The following is a 15,821-nucleotide window of genomic DNA, read 5'->3' on the forward strand; positions in this document are numbered from 1 at the left end:
GTCCAAAATGATATTCTGCCTACTGCACAATTGAGCAACGTCATGTATGAATTTCAGTGTCAATGTGATACCAGGTACATAGGCCGCACATCTCATTGATTGGCTGATCAAATTAAACAGCATGTTCCTTTGGTTGTCTGTAATAGGCAGAATACAGACTGTAATCATCCAACCTCCACTTGCAAAACCCAAAACAAAATGTCTACTGTTAGATATGATTCCATGCTTGGGCAGCACTTGAACAGTCCTGGAGTGTGCTAATAGCTACACTAACAACCAATTTAAGATAATCAGTCCAGTTGTAACATGCCTCATTTACATTTTCTAGAAGCGACATGCATTCATACACAGGGACCCGTTCTCTACAAACAAAAGGAATATGTTCAAGCCTTGTGCCTTTTCTGAATTACCCGGGAGCCTATATTCCCCGTTGCTTTCTCCAATCAGAGTCAACTTGCCAACCAATCAGCACCCTTTTCTCTTGGAGGATAAATTGTTGTGATCATTTGGAATTTGGCATTCTTGCATTTGTCCTGATGAGCGCAAGATGAAAAGTTGCTGCAACATGTCTCTCTTTTCAGCAGTATTTAAGTTCTATACTACCAAATGTCTGCTTATTCAGAATGTTTGAGCAAAACATAATGATAGCTCACGTCTCCATACAACGTTAGTGGTGTTACCATGGTATTGAAGCCCACTGTTGTCACCCGTGTTACACACCATTTTAGCAGAGACCAATAAACAGTAAGCAAGAAAGTGAAGCATACACAATGATCAAAGAAAACATGCATACTCTGCCTTTTGTTTTACTTTACCAACAGATGCAAAAAAAAAGTTGGTATGCATGCAAAATAGTATTGAGATTATCTGCCCAATGATCGCATCTGTTGCTCATTCTTTTATTTAGTAATCAACAATGCAATTATCCACATCTGGATTCCTAATTAGCCGCAGCTGACTGGCAGCTAACATATTGGACAACATTGATCTAAAACACATTGCCAAAGCAACCTGTGGAATTGGCAAAATAGTTAAAGGCCATCACAAGTTTTCACAGTAACACATGTAAGACAGTGCAGGCCTGGGGATAACCAGCACAGCACCTAATTTTCCTAAAATATAACCTATATAAATTACTTGCATTGTCTTCTGTAACTTACAGGTTCCTCCATAGCATCTTGAAATAAAGATCTCAAAAACATGGCACATTTTGTTTTTTCTGCAACCAGTAATAATCTTCCTATTCTTGTTACACTATTTCAACTCAGTAAATTAATGATTTAACGATTCACATCTTGAACCAATTTGTTTAAATTTAACAAAAGAATTTATAAAAAAGACCACATGCCACAACAGACTGAATCTAGAATTTAAAAAATAGAATGAATGTTTTCTTCCACTCCATCTCAACAATCACCACAAGTCCCCGACACACATGAAATAAAATTAGGAATGCAGTCACTGGTTAGATTTTGTATTAGCCAAACAAGTCACGCTCAAATTAAACACATTCTTGAAAGCGTTTTCTTTCTTTTGACATTATAGCCACAGCTCTAAAATAAGGTTCCACCCTGGTCTTCAAAATACACATGACTTCTATGGAGTTTGCAAAAATTCCACTGATCCACAATGTGGAACCACAAGGTTTCCAATGTGGAAACCTTGTTTTCCCAGGATTCGCACTACAAAGTTGTTCTAATCTCTAAAATAAATTGAAATGTTACAGCCTCTGGTTTCCACCACTAGATGGGAGCCTCGAGCACAGAGTGCCTTGGCTTTTGTATGCATGGGCAACTTGACTATACTGTCCTCGCTGGACATAGATTTCCTCGTGCTACTGGGGAGATTTCCTCGTGCTACTGGGGAGGGGTTAAGCTAACATGGCAAGGGAATGGGAACCAAGGTGTCACATTAGAAAGGAGAAACAAGGCACTTGAAAGAATAGGAGTGACAAAGAACACTAAAGAAATAGTAAGGAGCCAGACAAATAGGGAATGCAATAAGGTCTAAATTAGGTTTGCAGCAATATGGGGTATATAAGGTTGGTGAGCCGCTGGAGCAATTAGCCACATGAAAATGTGATGTTGTGGTGATAACAGAGGCCTGGCTCAAAAAAGGGGGGATTGGGCATTAAATATTCTTGGATACATGGTGTTCAGGAGAAATAGGGAAGGAAAGAAAGGAGGAGCAGTCTTAATTAAGGGGGATATTACAGTGCTGGAGAGAAAGGTTGTTCTGGAGAGGTCAAGGAGAGAATATATTTCATTAGACTTAAGAAACATTCGAGGTGTCATTGTATTCTGAAGGCCACAAATAATGGGACAGATATAGAGGAGCAAATCAGCAAGGAAATTAGAGAAGTGCAAAAACTATGATGTAGTGATAACAGGCGACTTTCATTCTCCTAATACAGTAAACTAAGGTAGTAATAGCATAAAGGGCAGAGAGGGAGAAGAGTTTCTGGAGTACATTAAAGAGAATTTTATTGATCATTATGCTCCTGAACCATCAAAGAAGAATGCATTGCTCGATCTGATTCTGGGGAATGAGGTGGGTCAAGTGGATCAACTGACAGTGATCAAGGGGCCATTCAGGGAACAGTGATCATAGCATCATAAGGTTTAGGGTTATATATGGAAAAGAACAAGGAGCAATCTAGAGTAAAAATACTTAACTGGTGGAGGATCAGAATGGATCTGCCCCAGTAAATTGGAATGAAAGAATGGCAAACAAAACAGTAAATTAACAATGAGACGCCTTTAAAGAGATGGTTCATGTTCATTCAAGGTACATTCCCACATGTGAGGATAGGTAGGGCAACCTAAGCCAGAGCTCCCTAAATTACAAAAGTGATAAAGAATAAGATGAAGCAGAAAAGGGGGGGCTTATGACATACTGAATGAGCTAAAAATCAATAATGAGGAGGTAATAGAAAGACTGGCAGTACTTAAAGTTGATAGGTCACTAGGACCAGATGGGATGCATCCAAGGATGCTGAGGGAAATAAGTGTGGAAATTACAGAGGTCCTGGCCATAATCATCCAATCCTACTCAGATACAGTGGGTGCTGCCAGAGGACTGGAGAATTGCAACTGTTATACCCTTGTTCAAAAAAAGTGTAATGATGAAACCAGCAACTACAGGCCAGTCAGCTCAACCTAGATGGTGGAAAGCTTTTAGAACCGAGAATACAGGCCAAGAGCGAATTAATTAAGGAAAGCCAGCATGGATTTGCTAAAGGTAAATCGTGTTTAACTAACAATTGAGTTTTTTTGATCAGGTAACAGAGAAGGTTGATGAGGATAATGCAGTTGATGTGGCATACATAGACTTCAAAAGACAATTGCTAAAGTGCCATATAATAGACTTGTCAGTAAAGTTGAAGCCCAAGGAATTAAAGGGGCAGTGAAGCATTGATATAAAATTGACTGAATGACAGGAAGCAGACAGAAGTGGTGAATGGTTGTTTTTCAGACTGGAGGAAGGTATATAGCAGAGTTTCCCAGGTTATAGTAAGAAGTCAAAATTGCTGAATGATTCAATCATCCCCCTCATCTTCACGTTCCACCTGCATAATGCACTAAAATAAGTGCATTTTTTAAAAATTCATCATATAAGAAACTATTGTAACAAAAACTATTTTTGAATGGACTTACATCTTTTATTATACGGGCACCACAAGGGTCCTTCAGATTCACCGCTATACTCTGAGAAAAAACAACAAAGGGCACATTATTCAAAACAGATAGTCACCACACATGGCAGCTGGCAATTTAAATAAGACAAACATGGCCATAAATGGGCCATACGATTACCCTCTATTCTTACCAATCTGAGCCAGTCAAACAACAAATCTCACATAATAATCAAATTATCCACATTTCTTAAATAAAAATGTCCCCTATAATTTTCTCTTTCAGGCACCTAGAAAAATGAAAAACATCAATAAATAAATGAATAAAACTTAAAAAGCAGAGCTGACTTTGGATCACATAAAGCTATATCAGATCTGAATGGATTACAAGAGATTTAAGTGCAACTTCATTCACTAGTAAAGGATTAGATATTGGTGTTACAATGGTTCAGCTGCCAATGTCACAAATATTTAACTACAAAATTACAAGATTTAGCTACCAAGGTTTGTTACCAAAGGTGCAGTGATTTGTCTACCAGAATTACAAAGGTTTATCTGCTAATATAGCTATGACATAGTCACGATAGGCCGAAAGGTCTCCTTCTGTGCTGTATCATTCCAGGAGTCTAATATTACAATGGTTTGCTACCAATATAATAAAGATATAGGTACCATCGTTACAAAGTCCATGATTTTATTATAACTGCAATTACTTTGAGTACAGAGACATTGAAATTCAAACAATCCTTAGATTAAATTAACACTGCTTTCAAACTTGATCGTTCTAACCTGGCAAAATTGAGGCCGAGAATAAATGGAAAAAATTAACAAAATAAATTTACATATTTAGTTTATTTAACAATCTAGTTTACCTAATCAATAAAAAAATCAATTCATGTTTGACGGCTTAAATAACCAAAGATTATCAACCTGAAATGTTAACTCTCTCTCTCTCTCTCTCTCTCCACAGATACAGTCAGACCTGCTATTGTCCAGTATTTTCTGCTTTTATTTCAGGTTTCCATAATCTGCAGTATTTTTTTTTAAATAAACAATTGAATATTGATTTAATAACCTTACTACACTTTATGCACTATTTAAGCACTTTTCAAGTCCAGCAGTAATATTTTTAAAGACAGTCAGTCCAAGTATACACAAAAAATCCCTTCGTTACTGGCACACCATTGATTCTTTTTTCCTCTTTTCCGCAATAAACATTTCAGAACATCCCTGTGCCCATTGGACTGGGGAATCACTGCGTGTTTGCAATGCTAAAATTAAATTGACTAAATCTACCTTATGTAAAATGGTGCACAATAAGTCACATGCTGCTAATGAACCATGGCTTGTTTGGCATTGTAGGAGTGATTCTGTACTCTCACTGTATCACAGACCTCATGTATCCTAACTTGCATTAAGTCCCATTCACCCATTACCCATGTATTCATTGACCAACAGTGCCTCATTTTAAAATTCTTATCCTTGTTTTCAAACCTCTCCATGGCCTCATCCCATTCCTATCTCTGTAATCTCCTCCTGAACTACAGCCCTCAGATCTCTGTGGCCCTCCAATTCTGGCCTCTTGTCCATCCCCCATGTTAATTATTCGACCATTGGTGGCCATGCTTTCAGCTGCCTAGGTCCTAAGCTCTTGAATTCTCTCCCTAAGCCTCTTTGCCTCTCTACTTTTCTTTCCTCCTTTAAGAAGGTCCTTAAAGCCTATCTTTTGGTCATCTATTCTAATGTTCCCTGATGTGGATTGGTGTCAAATTTTGGTTGTACAACACTACCGTGAAGCAGGCTGGGACATTTTAACTATGCTAAGGGCACTCCATAAATACAAGTGTCTGTTGTTTCACAATGCTTTGAACTAACATTTTAAGAATACAGGTCATGGGAAGTAGCCAGCACAGTCTTTGCAGTAATTGCCAACACCTTGCAGATCTTTTGTTTCTTTTGTTTTATCAGGGTTGGGCTGGGGAAGGAGATAACAAATATCAAATGCGATTTACACTAACATTATTTCAGCCTCACCTTTTTATTTCGATTTACACTAAGGAAGTAAGCACTTTCTGTTCCCACAAACGGTGGGCCCCAACCTCGAGTATCATCGCCAGCACCTGAAACCAAGGGAATGATTTATGATAAATTGAATTGTACAATATAAATTGTAGTTCCTTCTCCATTTATCACAATTACACAGAAATTAAATGCAAATCTCTGACGTGGGGTCATCCATGAACACACCTCATACACTACTTCATGTTCTCCCCATAATACACTACTTTTGATCACCCCACTCTTCCTGACACTAGCTGACATCGTATGTCAGGAAAATGCTGAAATCTATTACAGTAAAATCTTTGTTATCCGCCATGCTCAGGGAATGGGTGGTACCATTAAAAATCAAAATCCAATCAAAAATCAAAATCTAATCAAAAATAAGTTACATTACACTGGACACCAGACAAGTGCAGTATATCTTTGTTCAGGTAATTTCATTGGTAAAACCTAAGAACAACTTTGCAGATTTATAATCTATTGTTATTGCTATTAGTTTTTTTTTAAGGAATGCATTATCTGAACACAAAGTGATAGGCTTTTAAAAAAAATCGAGCTTTCAGAAATTCTGGTTACTAAAGAATTCCGGTTGGTAAAGTGCTAGATAACACAAAGTTTACTTTATTATGAAATTCTTAACAATGCACTTAGTGTTAGGAGAAGTGCCTTTTTGAAGTGTGGCTTGCCAAAGTCATGTGACCTCTGATGTCATCATTGGCGTATAAAGGTTTGAGCACAGAAGCCATTTCATCCACCACTTGGAATGTGGTGTCAGGAGTGTGCAGCTGAAATTAATTGGATTTTGATAGACATAAAAGAGCCAGCAGCCGTAAGAAACAGCAGAGCATCATTAAAACTTCAGTCTGCAACTCTGTACCAGACACTGGCCACTGGGTAAGTAAGTATGTCACTGAATGTTCCAGTAAGGGCTCTGATGGAGATGAAAGCAGGTTTGAAAATAAATTAGAAATTCTTCAGTCTCAATGGTAAAAGTATGAAATTGCCACAGAGTTAAACAAGAAACCTGAACAAACAAGAGTAGCAACTTGCTATTAGTGCTGGAGAAACAACGCTACAAGCTGTATTGCACCCTAGACCTCACTGAGGAACAGAAAAGCCAGTCTTGTAAAATTTTAGAGGCCTCTAACCTGAACCCTCTACCTATGTCATTTATGATTGGGAAATTTAGCACCATGCATCATGTCCACACTATCCCCAGTCAAATGGAAAGGCTGTGAAAACTGCCAAAGGGATCATCAAAAAATAGAGGAGATCCAGCACAAGACAATCCCAGAGTGGGGAAATACGCCTACTGAAGGCATGGAAAATATTCCTGTTCAGTGACTAATGTTACGCTGTGCTCGAACTATTCTTCCAATAGCTAAAACACTACTGAAGCCAGAAGTGGTAACAGGGGTGAGTGACAAAATCAAAATGAAACATCAGAAAGCCAAATTTCACTTTGCTAAGGTTGCCAAATCATTGCCAAAGCTGAGAATTGAAGAGCCGGTCAAAGTGTAAATATTCAACGCTCTCGATAAAAATTAGCCCATTTGGCAACTTGGGACTTGTGTTGAGAAGTTGTCACCTCGATCATACATGATGAAAATGAATAACCAGATATATCATCATAACCGCAGACATATACGTGGAACTGGAGAAGCTGCTCCTTCACTGCAGACAGCTGAGGAAGAAGATGTGGATTCACAAGCCACACAAGGAACTGAACAACCATCAGTCCCAGAGGTCAACCATTCCCCAACAAAGGCAATGGATCAGCAGCAACAATTGCCACGGCAATGACATTCCCCAGGGAGATAGCATCACCTCAGGAATGAGCAGACACTAGACAAACAGCCAATAACAACCCACGCGTGTAACATTAGAAGACCTGAATGCTTTGAAGGTTACATGTGCAAAGCTTATGAAAGGACAAATGAAAGTGGGTCGGACTAGAATGACCAGTTTTCTGTATGTGCGTGATGACTTCCACTGTAGACCATGTATGTGCTTGAATTGCAACTGCAAATGATAGTGTATGCAGATTTTTATTTTCTTTTTATGAAACGGGGCTGTTTGGAGAAGTGCATATGTGCAATGCCATAGTCATGTGACCTCTGGTGCCATCCTTGATGTATAAAGAATTGAGGGCAGAAGCCATTCCATCCACCACTTGGAACACTTAGAGCGGCCAGGGTGAGGAGTGAGGTCGACAAGCCATTAAGTATTTAGGCCAGATTTTTTTAAACTAGCTATCTGAAAACAAATGGAGAGAGAAAGATTCAAGCGAGGCAGCTGAGAGGGCAGAAAATCCTTGCAGCCAAGTCAAACAACTTGCATTCATATGGTGCTTTTAATGTAATAATTGCCCCAAGGCACTTCACAGCAGCGTAAAGAAACACCAGGGTCAGGTGACCGAAACCTCAGTCAAAGATGCAGGTTTTTAAAGAAGCTCAAGAACAAAGGACAGAGTAGGGGAGAGGTTTAGGGAGGGAATTCCAGATCTTCAGGCCTAGATGGCTGAAGGCACAGCCGCCATTGGTGATGCAAAGTGAATAGGGGATGCACAAGAGGCCAGAGTTGGAGAAATGCAGTTCTTGGAAGATCGTAGGGCTAGAAGAGGTTACAGAGCTAGAGAGAATTTTAAACATTTGGATTCGGTTTTTTTTTTACATCAAAGCTTTAGTGGACCAGGAGCCATCATAAACAAGAGACCACAGGGGTGATAGATGAATGAGTCAGAATATAGCAGCAGAGTTTTGGATGAAATTATGTTTACAAATAGGCAAACGGTAAGAAACCAGTCAAGAGAGCATCGGAATGGAGTCTGGAGGTAGCAAAAATATGGATTAGAGTTTCAGCAGCAGATATGCTGCTCTCACCTCTTCCTAACCCTTATTCCAGACTCCTCACCCAAAGTCCCTCTGAACCTAGCCAGAATTGTTCCTGACATCCCCTAGCCTAAAGTCATCCATGTCCACCCTGACAGCTCCACTATGCCATTCGTAGTTCATTATGTCCCCAGCCCATGTCAAGCGTCTGCCGCCCATACTTTTCTCTACCCACTAGTATTCTGATTAACTGTTTCTGTGCTTCCACTCCCACTGTACTTGCCAACCATAATCGCAATCACATTCCCCAAGGTAATTTAAATTCCTAATTTCAGCCAATCACTAATGTTTGCCCTACTGACGTACAATGTCCTGAAGTGTGACACATTGAACTCTCGATAGATGCAAGACTATCAATTATGTTGAAAATTTTCCCAAGAAAATATGCTGGATAGTTCTGATGATCTTTGTGCTTCACATTTCCAGTGAATATTAGAAGTGATTGCTAAGGCTTTGATAGCTGGGAGCAACTTGAAAGAGATGTCTGCATACTCAGACAGAGCTCTAACAGTTGAAATTTGCAGGAAAGGGCCCAAGTCTCCATTATGCTTCGCATCACTTACTTCTAGAACTTGCACTGGATCCCTTGAATACTTTTAGAATCAAATGACCGAAAGCTGAGGGTACAGGGAGTTGCATTTGGGACTTCAGGAATGATCATTTTGGTGGGTAAGTATCTTTACAGGTGCACACACACACAACTGTAGAGGAGAAACATGCAGGAGAGGGAAAATGAGAGCACACCCACAGGAGTGGGGTAGAGAAAGAGACACATACATAAGAACATAAGAAATGGGAGCAGGAATAGGCCATTCAGCCCCTCAAGTTTGTCCCGCCATTCAATAAGATCATGGATGATCTGCCCCAGGCCTCAACTCCTCTTTCGTGCCAGCTCCTCATAACCCTTAACTTCCTGATATTTCAAAAATCTATCTACCTCCTCTTTAAATACTTTCAGTGATCTAGCCTCCATAACTCCCTGGGGTAGAGAATTCCAGACATTCACTACACTCTGAGAGTGTCCCTTATTCTGTAACTATGTCCCCTGGTTTGAGATTCCTCCACTAGTGGTAACATCTTCTCAACATGTACCCTGTCAAGCCCCCTCAGAATCTTGTTTGTTTCAATAAGACCACCCCTTATTCTTCTAAACTCTAACAAATAAAGGCCTAACCTGTTTAGCCATTCTTGATAAGTCATCCCAGGAATCAGCCTAGTGAATCTCTTTTGAATTGCCTCCAATGCCAGTATATCTTTTCCTAAATACGGGGACCAAAGCTGTACACAGTACTCCAGGTGCAGCCTCACCAACACCCTGTACAGTTGTAACAACACTTACCTATTTTTAAACTCCAGCCTAGCAATACAGGCCAAAATTCCATTTGCCTTCTTAATTACTTGCTGCATCTACATGCTAACTTTTTGTGTTTCATGCACAAGAACAAGAACACCCAGATCCCTTTCTGTTGCACTTTTTTGGAGTCTCTCTCCATTTAAATAATAGTCTGCCTTTTGATTTTTCCTACAAAGTGCATGACCTCACACTTTCCCACATTAAACTCCAACTGCCAAGTTTTTGCCCACTCACTCAACCTGTCTATATCCCCTTGCAGATTCCTTATGTCCTCATCACAACATGTCCTCCCATCTATTTTTGTATCATCAACAAATGTGGATACATTACACTCTGCCCCCTCCTCCAAGTCATTAATATAGATAGTAAATAATTGAGGCCCTAGGACTGATCCTTGAGGCGCTCCACTAGTTACGTCTTTCCAACCTGAGAAAGACCCATTAATCCCGGCTCTCTGTCTTCTGTGTGTTAACCAATCCTCAATCCATGCTAATATATTACCCCCAATACCATGCAATAACCTTTTATGTGGCACCTTATCGAATGCCTTCTGGAAATCCAAATACACTACATCTACCAGTTCCCCATTATCAACTCTGCTTGTTATATCCTCAAAAAACTCCAGCAAATTTGTCAAACATGATTTCCCTTTCATAAAACCATGTTGACCCTTTTAATTGCATTGAGCTTTTCTAAATATCCTGCTATTTCTTCCTTAATAATGGACTCTAGCATTTTCCCAACGACAGATGTTAGGCTGAATGGCCTATAGTTTCCTGCTTTTTGTCTCCCTCCCTTTTTGAACAGGGGCATCACATCAGCGGTTTTCCAAACCACTGGGACCCTCCCTGAATCCAATGAGTTCTGGAATATTTCAACCAATGCCTCCACTATCTCTGCAGCCACTTCCTTTAAAACCCTTGGATTCAGGGCATCAGGTCCTAGCAACTTGTCTGCATTTAGTTCCATTAGTTTGTCAAATACTTTGTCCCTCATGATAGAGACTGTTACAAGATCTTTCCTCCCATTAGCTCCTCACTCATCTGATATCTTTGGAATGTTGATAGTGTCCTCCACCGTGAAGACCAATGCAAAATATTGGTTTCAATTATCTGCCATTTCCCTATTCCCATTATCAATTCTCTAGTCGCATCCTCCAAGCGCTTCACGCTCACTTTAGCAACTCCCTTTCTTTTTATATATCCGTAGAGGCTCTTGCTGTTTGGTTTTATATTTCTTGCCAATTTACTTCCAGAATCAATTTTCTCTCTCTTTATTAGCCTTTTAGTCATCCGCTGCTGGTTCCTAAAAAAAATTCCCAATCCTCTGGCCTACCACTAGTTTTCACTGCTTTGTATGCCTTCGTTTTTGATTGGATACTCTCCTTGACCACCTTTGTTAACCACGGGTGGTTCATCCTTCTCATTGAGTCCTTCTTTTTGACCGGGATACATTGTTGCTGAGCGTTATGAAATATTTGCTTACATGTCTGTCACTGCTCATCCACTGGCCTTCCACTTAGCCTATTTTCCCAGCCCGCTTTAGACAACTTTTTCTTCATACCACTGTAATTGCCCTTATTTAAATTGAGGACACTGGTTTGAGACCCAAGTTGCTTGCCCTCAAACTGAATTTGAAATTCTACCAAATTACGTTCGTTACCCCCTAGAGGATCCTGAACTACGAGATCTCTTATTAGTCCTACCTCATTACACATTACTGGATCTAAAATAGCCTGTTCCCAGGTAGGTTCTGCAACGTATTGCTCTAAGAAACAATACCTGATGCACTCTACAAATTTGTCTTCCATGCTACCCCTGCCAATCTGATTTGTCCTGTCAATATGCAGATTAAAATCACCCATGACAATTGTAATACCCTTCTTACATGCCTCCATTATTTCCTGATTTATACTTTGCCCTACAGTGAGGCAATTCTTCAGGGGCCTATAGACAACGCCCACCCGTTACTTCTTCCCCTTGCTATTCCTTATTTCGCACTGATATCTTCCTTTATTAAAAGAGCTATCCCACCGCCTTTTCCTTTTTGCCTATTTTTCCAGAGCGTCAAATACCCTTGAATGTTGAGTTCCCAGTCTTGGTCACCCTGCAACCACGTCTCTGTAATAGCTATCAAGTCATATTCATTTATTTCTATTTGTGCCGTCAACTCATCTATCTTGTTACAAATGCTGCGTGCATTCAGATAAAGAGCCTTCAGCTTTGACTTTTTACCATTATTACTCATTCTGGTTCTAATTTCTGCTGCACTCTTCTGCTTATATTTTCTGCCCCTTCCTGTCACACTTTGATTATCGTTCACCTCTTCACTACCCTGCACCTCTGCTCTCTTGTTTCTTTTTGATTTTTTAAAATTTCCCTTCAATTGAACCCTCCCCCCCCAACTAATTAGTTGAAAGTCCTATCTACAACCCTCATTATATGATTTGCCAGGACTCTGGACTCAGCATTGTTCAAATGAAGCTCATCCCAACAGAACAGCTCTCTCCTTCCCCAATACTGGTGCCAGTGTCCTATGAATAAGAACCCATTTCTCCCACACCAATCTTTGAGCCACGCATTTACCTCTCTAATCGTATTTACCCTACGCCAATTCGCACATGGCTCAGGTAGTAATCCGGAGATTATCACCTTTGTGGTTCTGCTTTTTAATTTACCCCCAAGCTTCTCGTAGTCCCTCAGCAGAACCTCTTTCCTAGTCCTACCTATGCCGTTGGTACTTACGTGGACCATGACAACTGGATCCTTCCCCTCCCACTCCAAGTTACGTAGTATTTAGATGAGCACTTGAAATGCCATAGTATACAGTGCTATGGGCCAAGTGCTCAAAAATGGGATTAGAGTAGATAGGTGCTTGATGGCTGGCATGGACATGATGGGCCGAAGGGTTTGTTTCTGTGCTGTATAACTCTATGACTCTAAATTCCTCTCCAGCCCAGAAGCAATGTCCTTAACCTTGGCACCAGGTAGGCAACACAGCCTTCGGGACGCTCTGTATTTGTTGCAGAGAACAGTATCTATACCCCTAACTATGCTATCCCCTATTACTACTACATTTCTCTTTTCTCCCCCCATTTGAATGGTGCTCTGTGCCACGCTGCTGTGGTCAGTTCGTTCATCCTCCCTGCAGTCTGTGCCCTCGTCCACACTGGGATCAAGAACCTTGTACCTATTGGACAAGGGCACCGGCTGAGGCTCTTGCAAAGCTAAATTCTGGATCCACATACCTGCCTCACTCCTGTCTCTGACCACGGGCCAAATTTGATGTAATTAATCGAAGGGGTGTGACTGTCTCCTGAAACACACCAGATAACTCTCCCCTCCCTGATGTGTTGCAGTGTCCGCAGCTCGGACTCCAGCTCATCAACTCTGAGCCGAAGTTCCTCGAGCAGCCAACACTTGTGCAGGTGTGGTCACCGTGGATCGCACCGCCGTCCACCAGCACCCACATACTACAGCTGCAACACATCGCCGGCCCAGCCATCTCTATTTTATTTATTTAATTAATTTGAATGTTAAATATTTTAAAAGGGAACTTTTTAACTGTACTCAGGATGAGAGAAGGAAACACCACACATACTAAGGCAGTGCATTCCAAATCCTAATCACTTGCTGTATTAAAAGGGTTTCCCTCATGTTGTCATTGTTCCTTTTGCCAAGATAGAATGAAGAGATTGTGATCTCAACTCTGCCTTCCTGTCTGCACCCTCCATGACCCTTGGCTCCTTCGTCTATCAAAAACTTAGCTAACTCAGCCTTGAATAAATTTAATGACCCAACCTCCACTGCTCTCTGCAAGAAAAAGTACATAGGACTAAAGCTGAAAGGAAAGACATACACACTCAGGAGTGGAGGGGAGAGACTGAGAGAACATAGGACTTAGGAGCAGGAATAGGCCATTCAGCCCTTGAAGCCTGCTCTGCCATTCGATAAGATCATAACTGATCTGATTGTGATCTCAACTCTGCCTTCCTATCTGTACCCCCCATAACCCTTAGCTCCCTTGTCTATCAAAAATTTATCTAACTGAACCTTGAATAAATTCAATGAGCCTCCACTGCTCTCTGAGGAAAAGAATTCCACAGAGAAAAAAGGAATTTCTTCATCCTCATCTTAAAAGGGAGACCTCTTACTTATAAACGGTATCCCCTAGTTCTAATCCCTCCCTCAAGAGTAAACGTCCACCTGGTATCCACCTTATCAAGTCCCCTCAGGATCTTATATGTTTCAATTAGAGCACCTCTCATTCTTCTAAACTCCATTGGATATAGGTCCAGCTTGCTCAATCTTTCCTTAAAAGATAAACTCTTCATCCCAGGAATGAGTCTAGTGAACCTTCTCTGAACTGCTTCTAATGCAATTGTATCCTTTTTCAAATAAGGAGACCAAAATTGCAGAGAGAACTCCAGATGTGGTCTCACTAAGGCCCTGTATAGCTGCAGTAAAATTTCCCTACTTTGGCATTCCATTCCCTTTGCAATAAACGCCAACATTCCATTTGCCTTCTTAATCACTTCCTGTACCTGCATACTAATTTTTGTGACTCATGCATCAGGGCACCCAGATCCCTCTGTGCCACCAAGTTCTGCAAGCTCTCTCCCAATTTAAATGGTATACTGCCTTTCTATTCTTCCTACCAAAGTGGACAAGTTCATATTTTCCCACATACTCTATCTGCCAAATGTTTGCCCACTCACTTAACCTATCTATATCCCTTTATAGACACTGTACCTCCTCTTGACAACTTACTGTCCTACCTAGCTTGGTGTCATCAGCAAATTTGGCTACCATATATTTGGTCACTTCATCCAAGTTATTGATATAGGTTGGAAATAGTTGAGGTCCCACCGATCCCTGTGGCACTCCACTAGTTACAGTTTGCCAACCCAAAAATGGCTCATTTATCCCTGCTTTCTGCTTCCTGTTAGCTACCCAATCCTTTATTCAAGCTAATACGTTACCCCCTACACCATGAGCTCTTAATTTTTGTAGTAACTTTGATGTGGCTTTCTAACTGCTTTCTAACTTTCTCAGCCTTCAGGAAGTGGTCATACTCTGCTACTGGAGAAGCAGCTAGTTATTTGGTGAGTATCTGGTAAGTGACTAAGGTTTATTCTATTCCTAAGGTTCAAAATAGTCCAGCAACTGTGGTAAGGATAATTAAATATATTTAAATGCCTTATCAAATACCTTTTGGAAATCCAAGTACACCACGTCTATGGATTCCCTTTTATCCACCCTGCTTGTTACTTTCTCAAAGAACTCTAATAAATTAGTCAAATATGATTTCCCTTTCACAAAACAAGGTTCACTCTGCCTGATCCCCTTGCTATAACCTCCATTATAATGGATTCTTACAATTTCCCTATGACAGATGTTAGGCTAACTGGCCTATGGTGTCCTGCTTTCTGCCCCCTTTCTTTCTTGAATAAAGGTGTTAGTTATGTTTGCTATTTTCCCATTGGGACCTTTCCAGAATCTAAGGAGTTCTGGGAGATTATAGCCAATGCCTCTACTACCTTTGCAGCCACTTCTTTCAGGCCCTAGGATGCAGGCCATCAGGTCCTGGGGACGTGTCAGCCTTTAGGGCCAATAGCTTCCCCCATACCTTTTCCCTGGTGATGGTGATGATTTTAAGTTCTTCCCTCCCTTTCACTTCCTGATTTTCAAGTACCTTTGTGAAGTTTTCTAAGTCTTCTACAGTGAAGACAGACATAAAATACCAGTTCAACGCTTCTGCCATTTCCTTGTTTTCCATTAATGAAGCCTCAGGCTCATTCTCTAGAGGACCAATACTCACTTTACTCTTTTCCTGTTTGAATACTTGTAGAAACTCTTACGATGAGTTTTTATATTTCTAG

General features: G+C 40.6%; 1 protein-coding gene across 5 annotated transcripts in view; it reads right to left on the reverse strand.

The window, feature by feature from the left end:
- sugct (succinyl-CoA:glutarate-CoA transferase) overlaps positions 1-15,821 on the reverse strand; it is a 596,483-nt gene that overhangs the window by 539,423 nt on the left and 41,239 nt on the right. For all 5 annotated transcript variants that reach the window (XM_078540132.1, XM_078540128.1, XM_078540131.1 and 2 more), the window contains exons 4-5: positions 5,669-5,754; positions 3,657-3,707 (exon numbers count right to left, since the gene is read on the reverse strand). In XM_078540132.1, coding sequence (XP_078396258.1) covers positions 3,657-3,707; positions 5,669-5,754 — 137 coding nt within the window. The remainder of the gene's footprint in view (positions 1-3,656; positions 3,708-5,668; positions 5,755-15,821) is intronic.

This window comes from Cetorhinus maximus, chromosome 4, assembly GCF_964194155.1.
Source record: "Cetorhinus maximus chromosome 4, sCetMax3.hap1.1, whole genome shotgun sequence".
In the NCBI taxonomy this organism is placed as follows: Eukaryota; Metazoa; Chordata; class Chondrichthyes; order Lamniformes; family Cetorhinidae; genus Cetorhinus; species Cetorhinus maximus.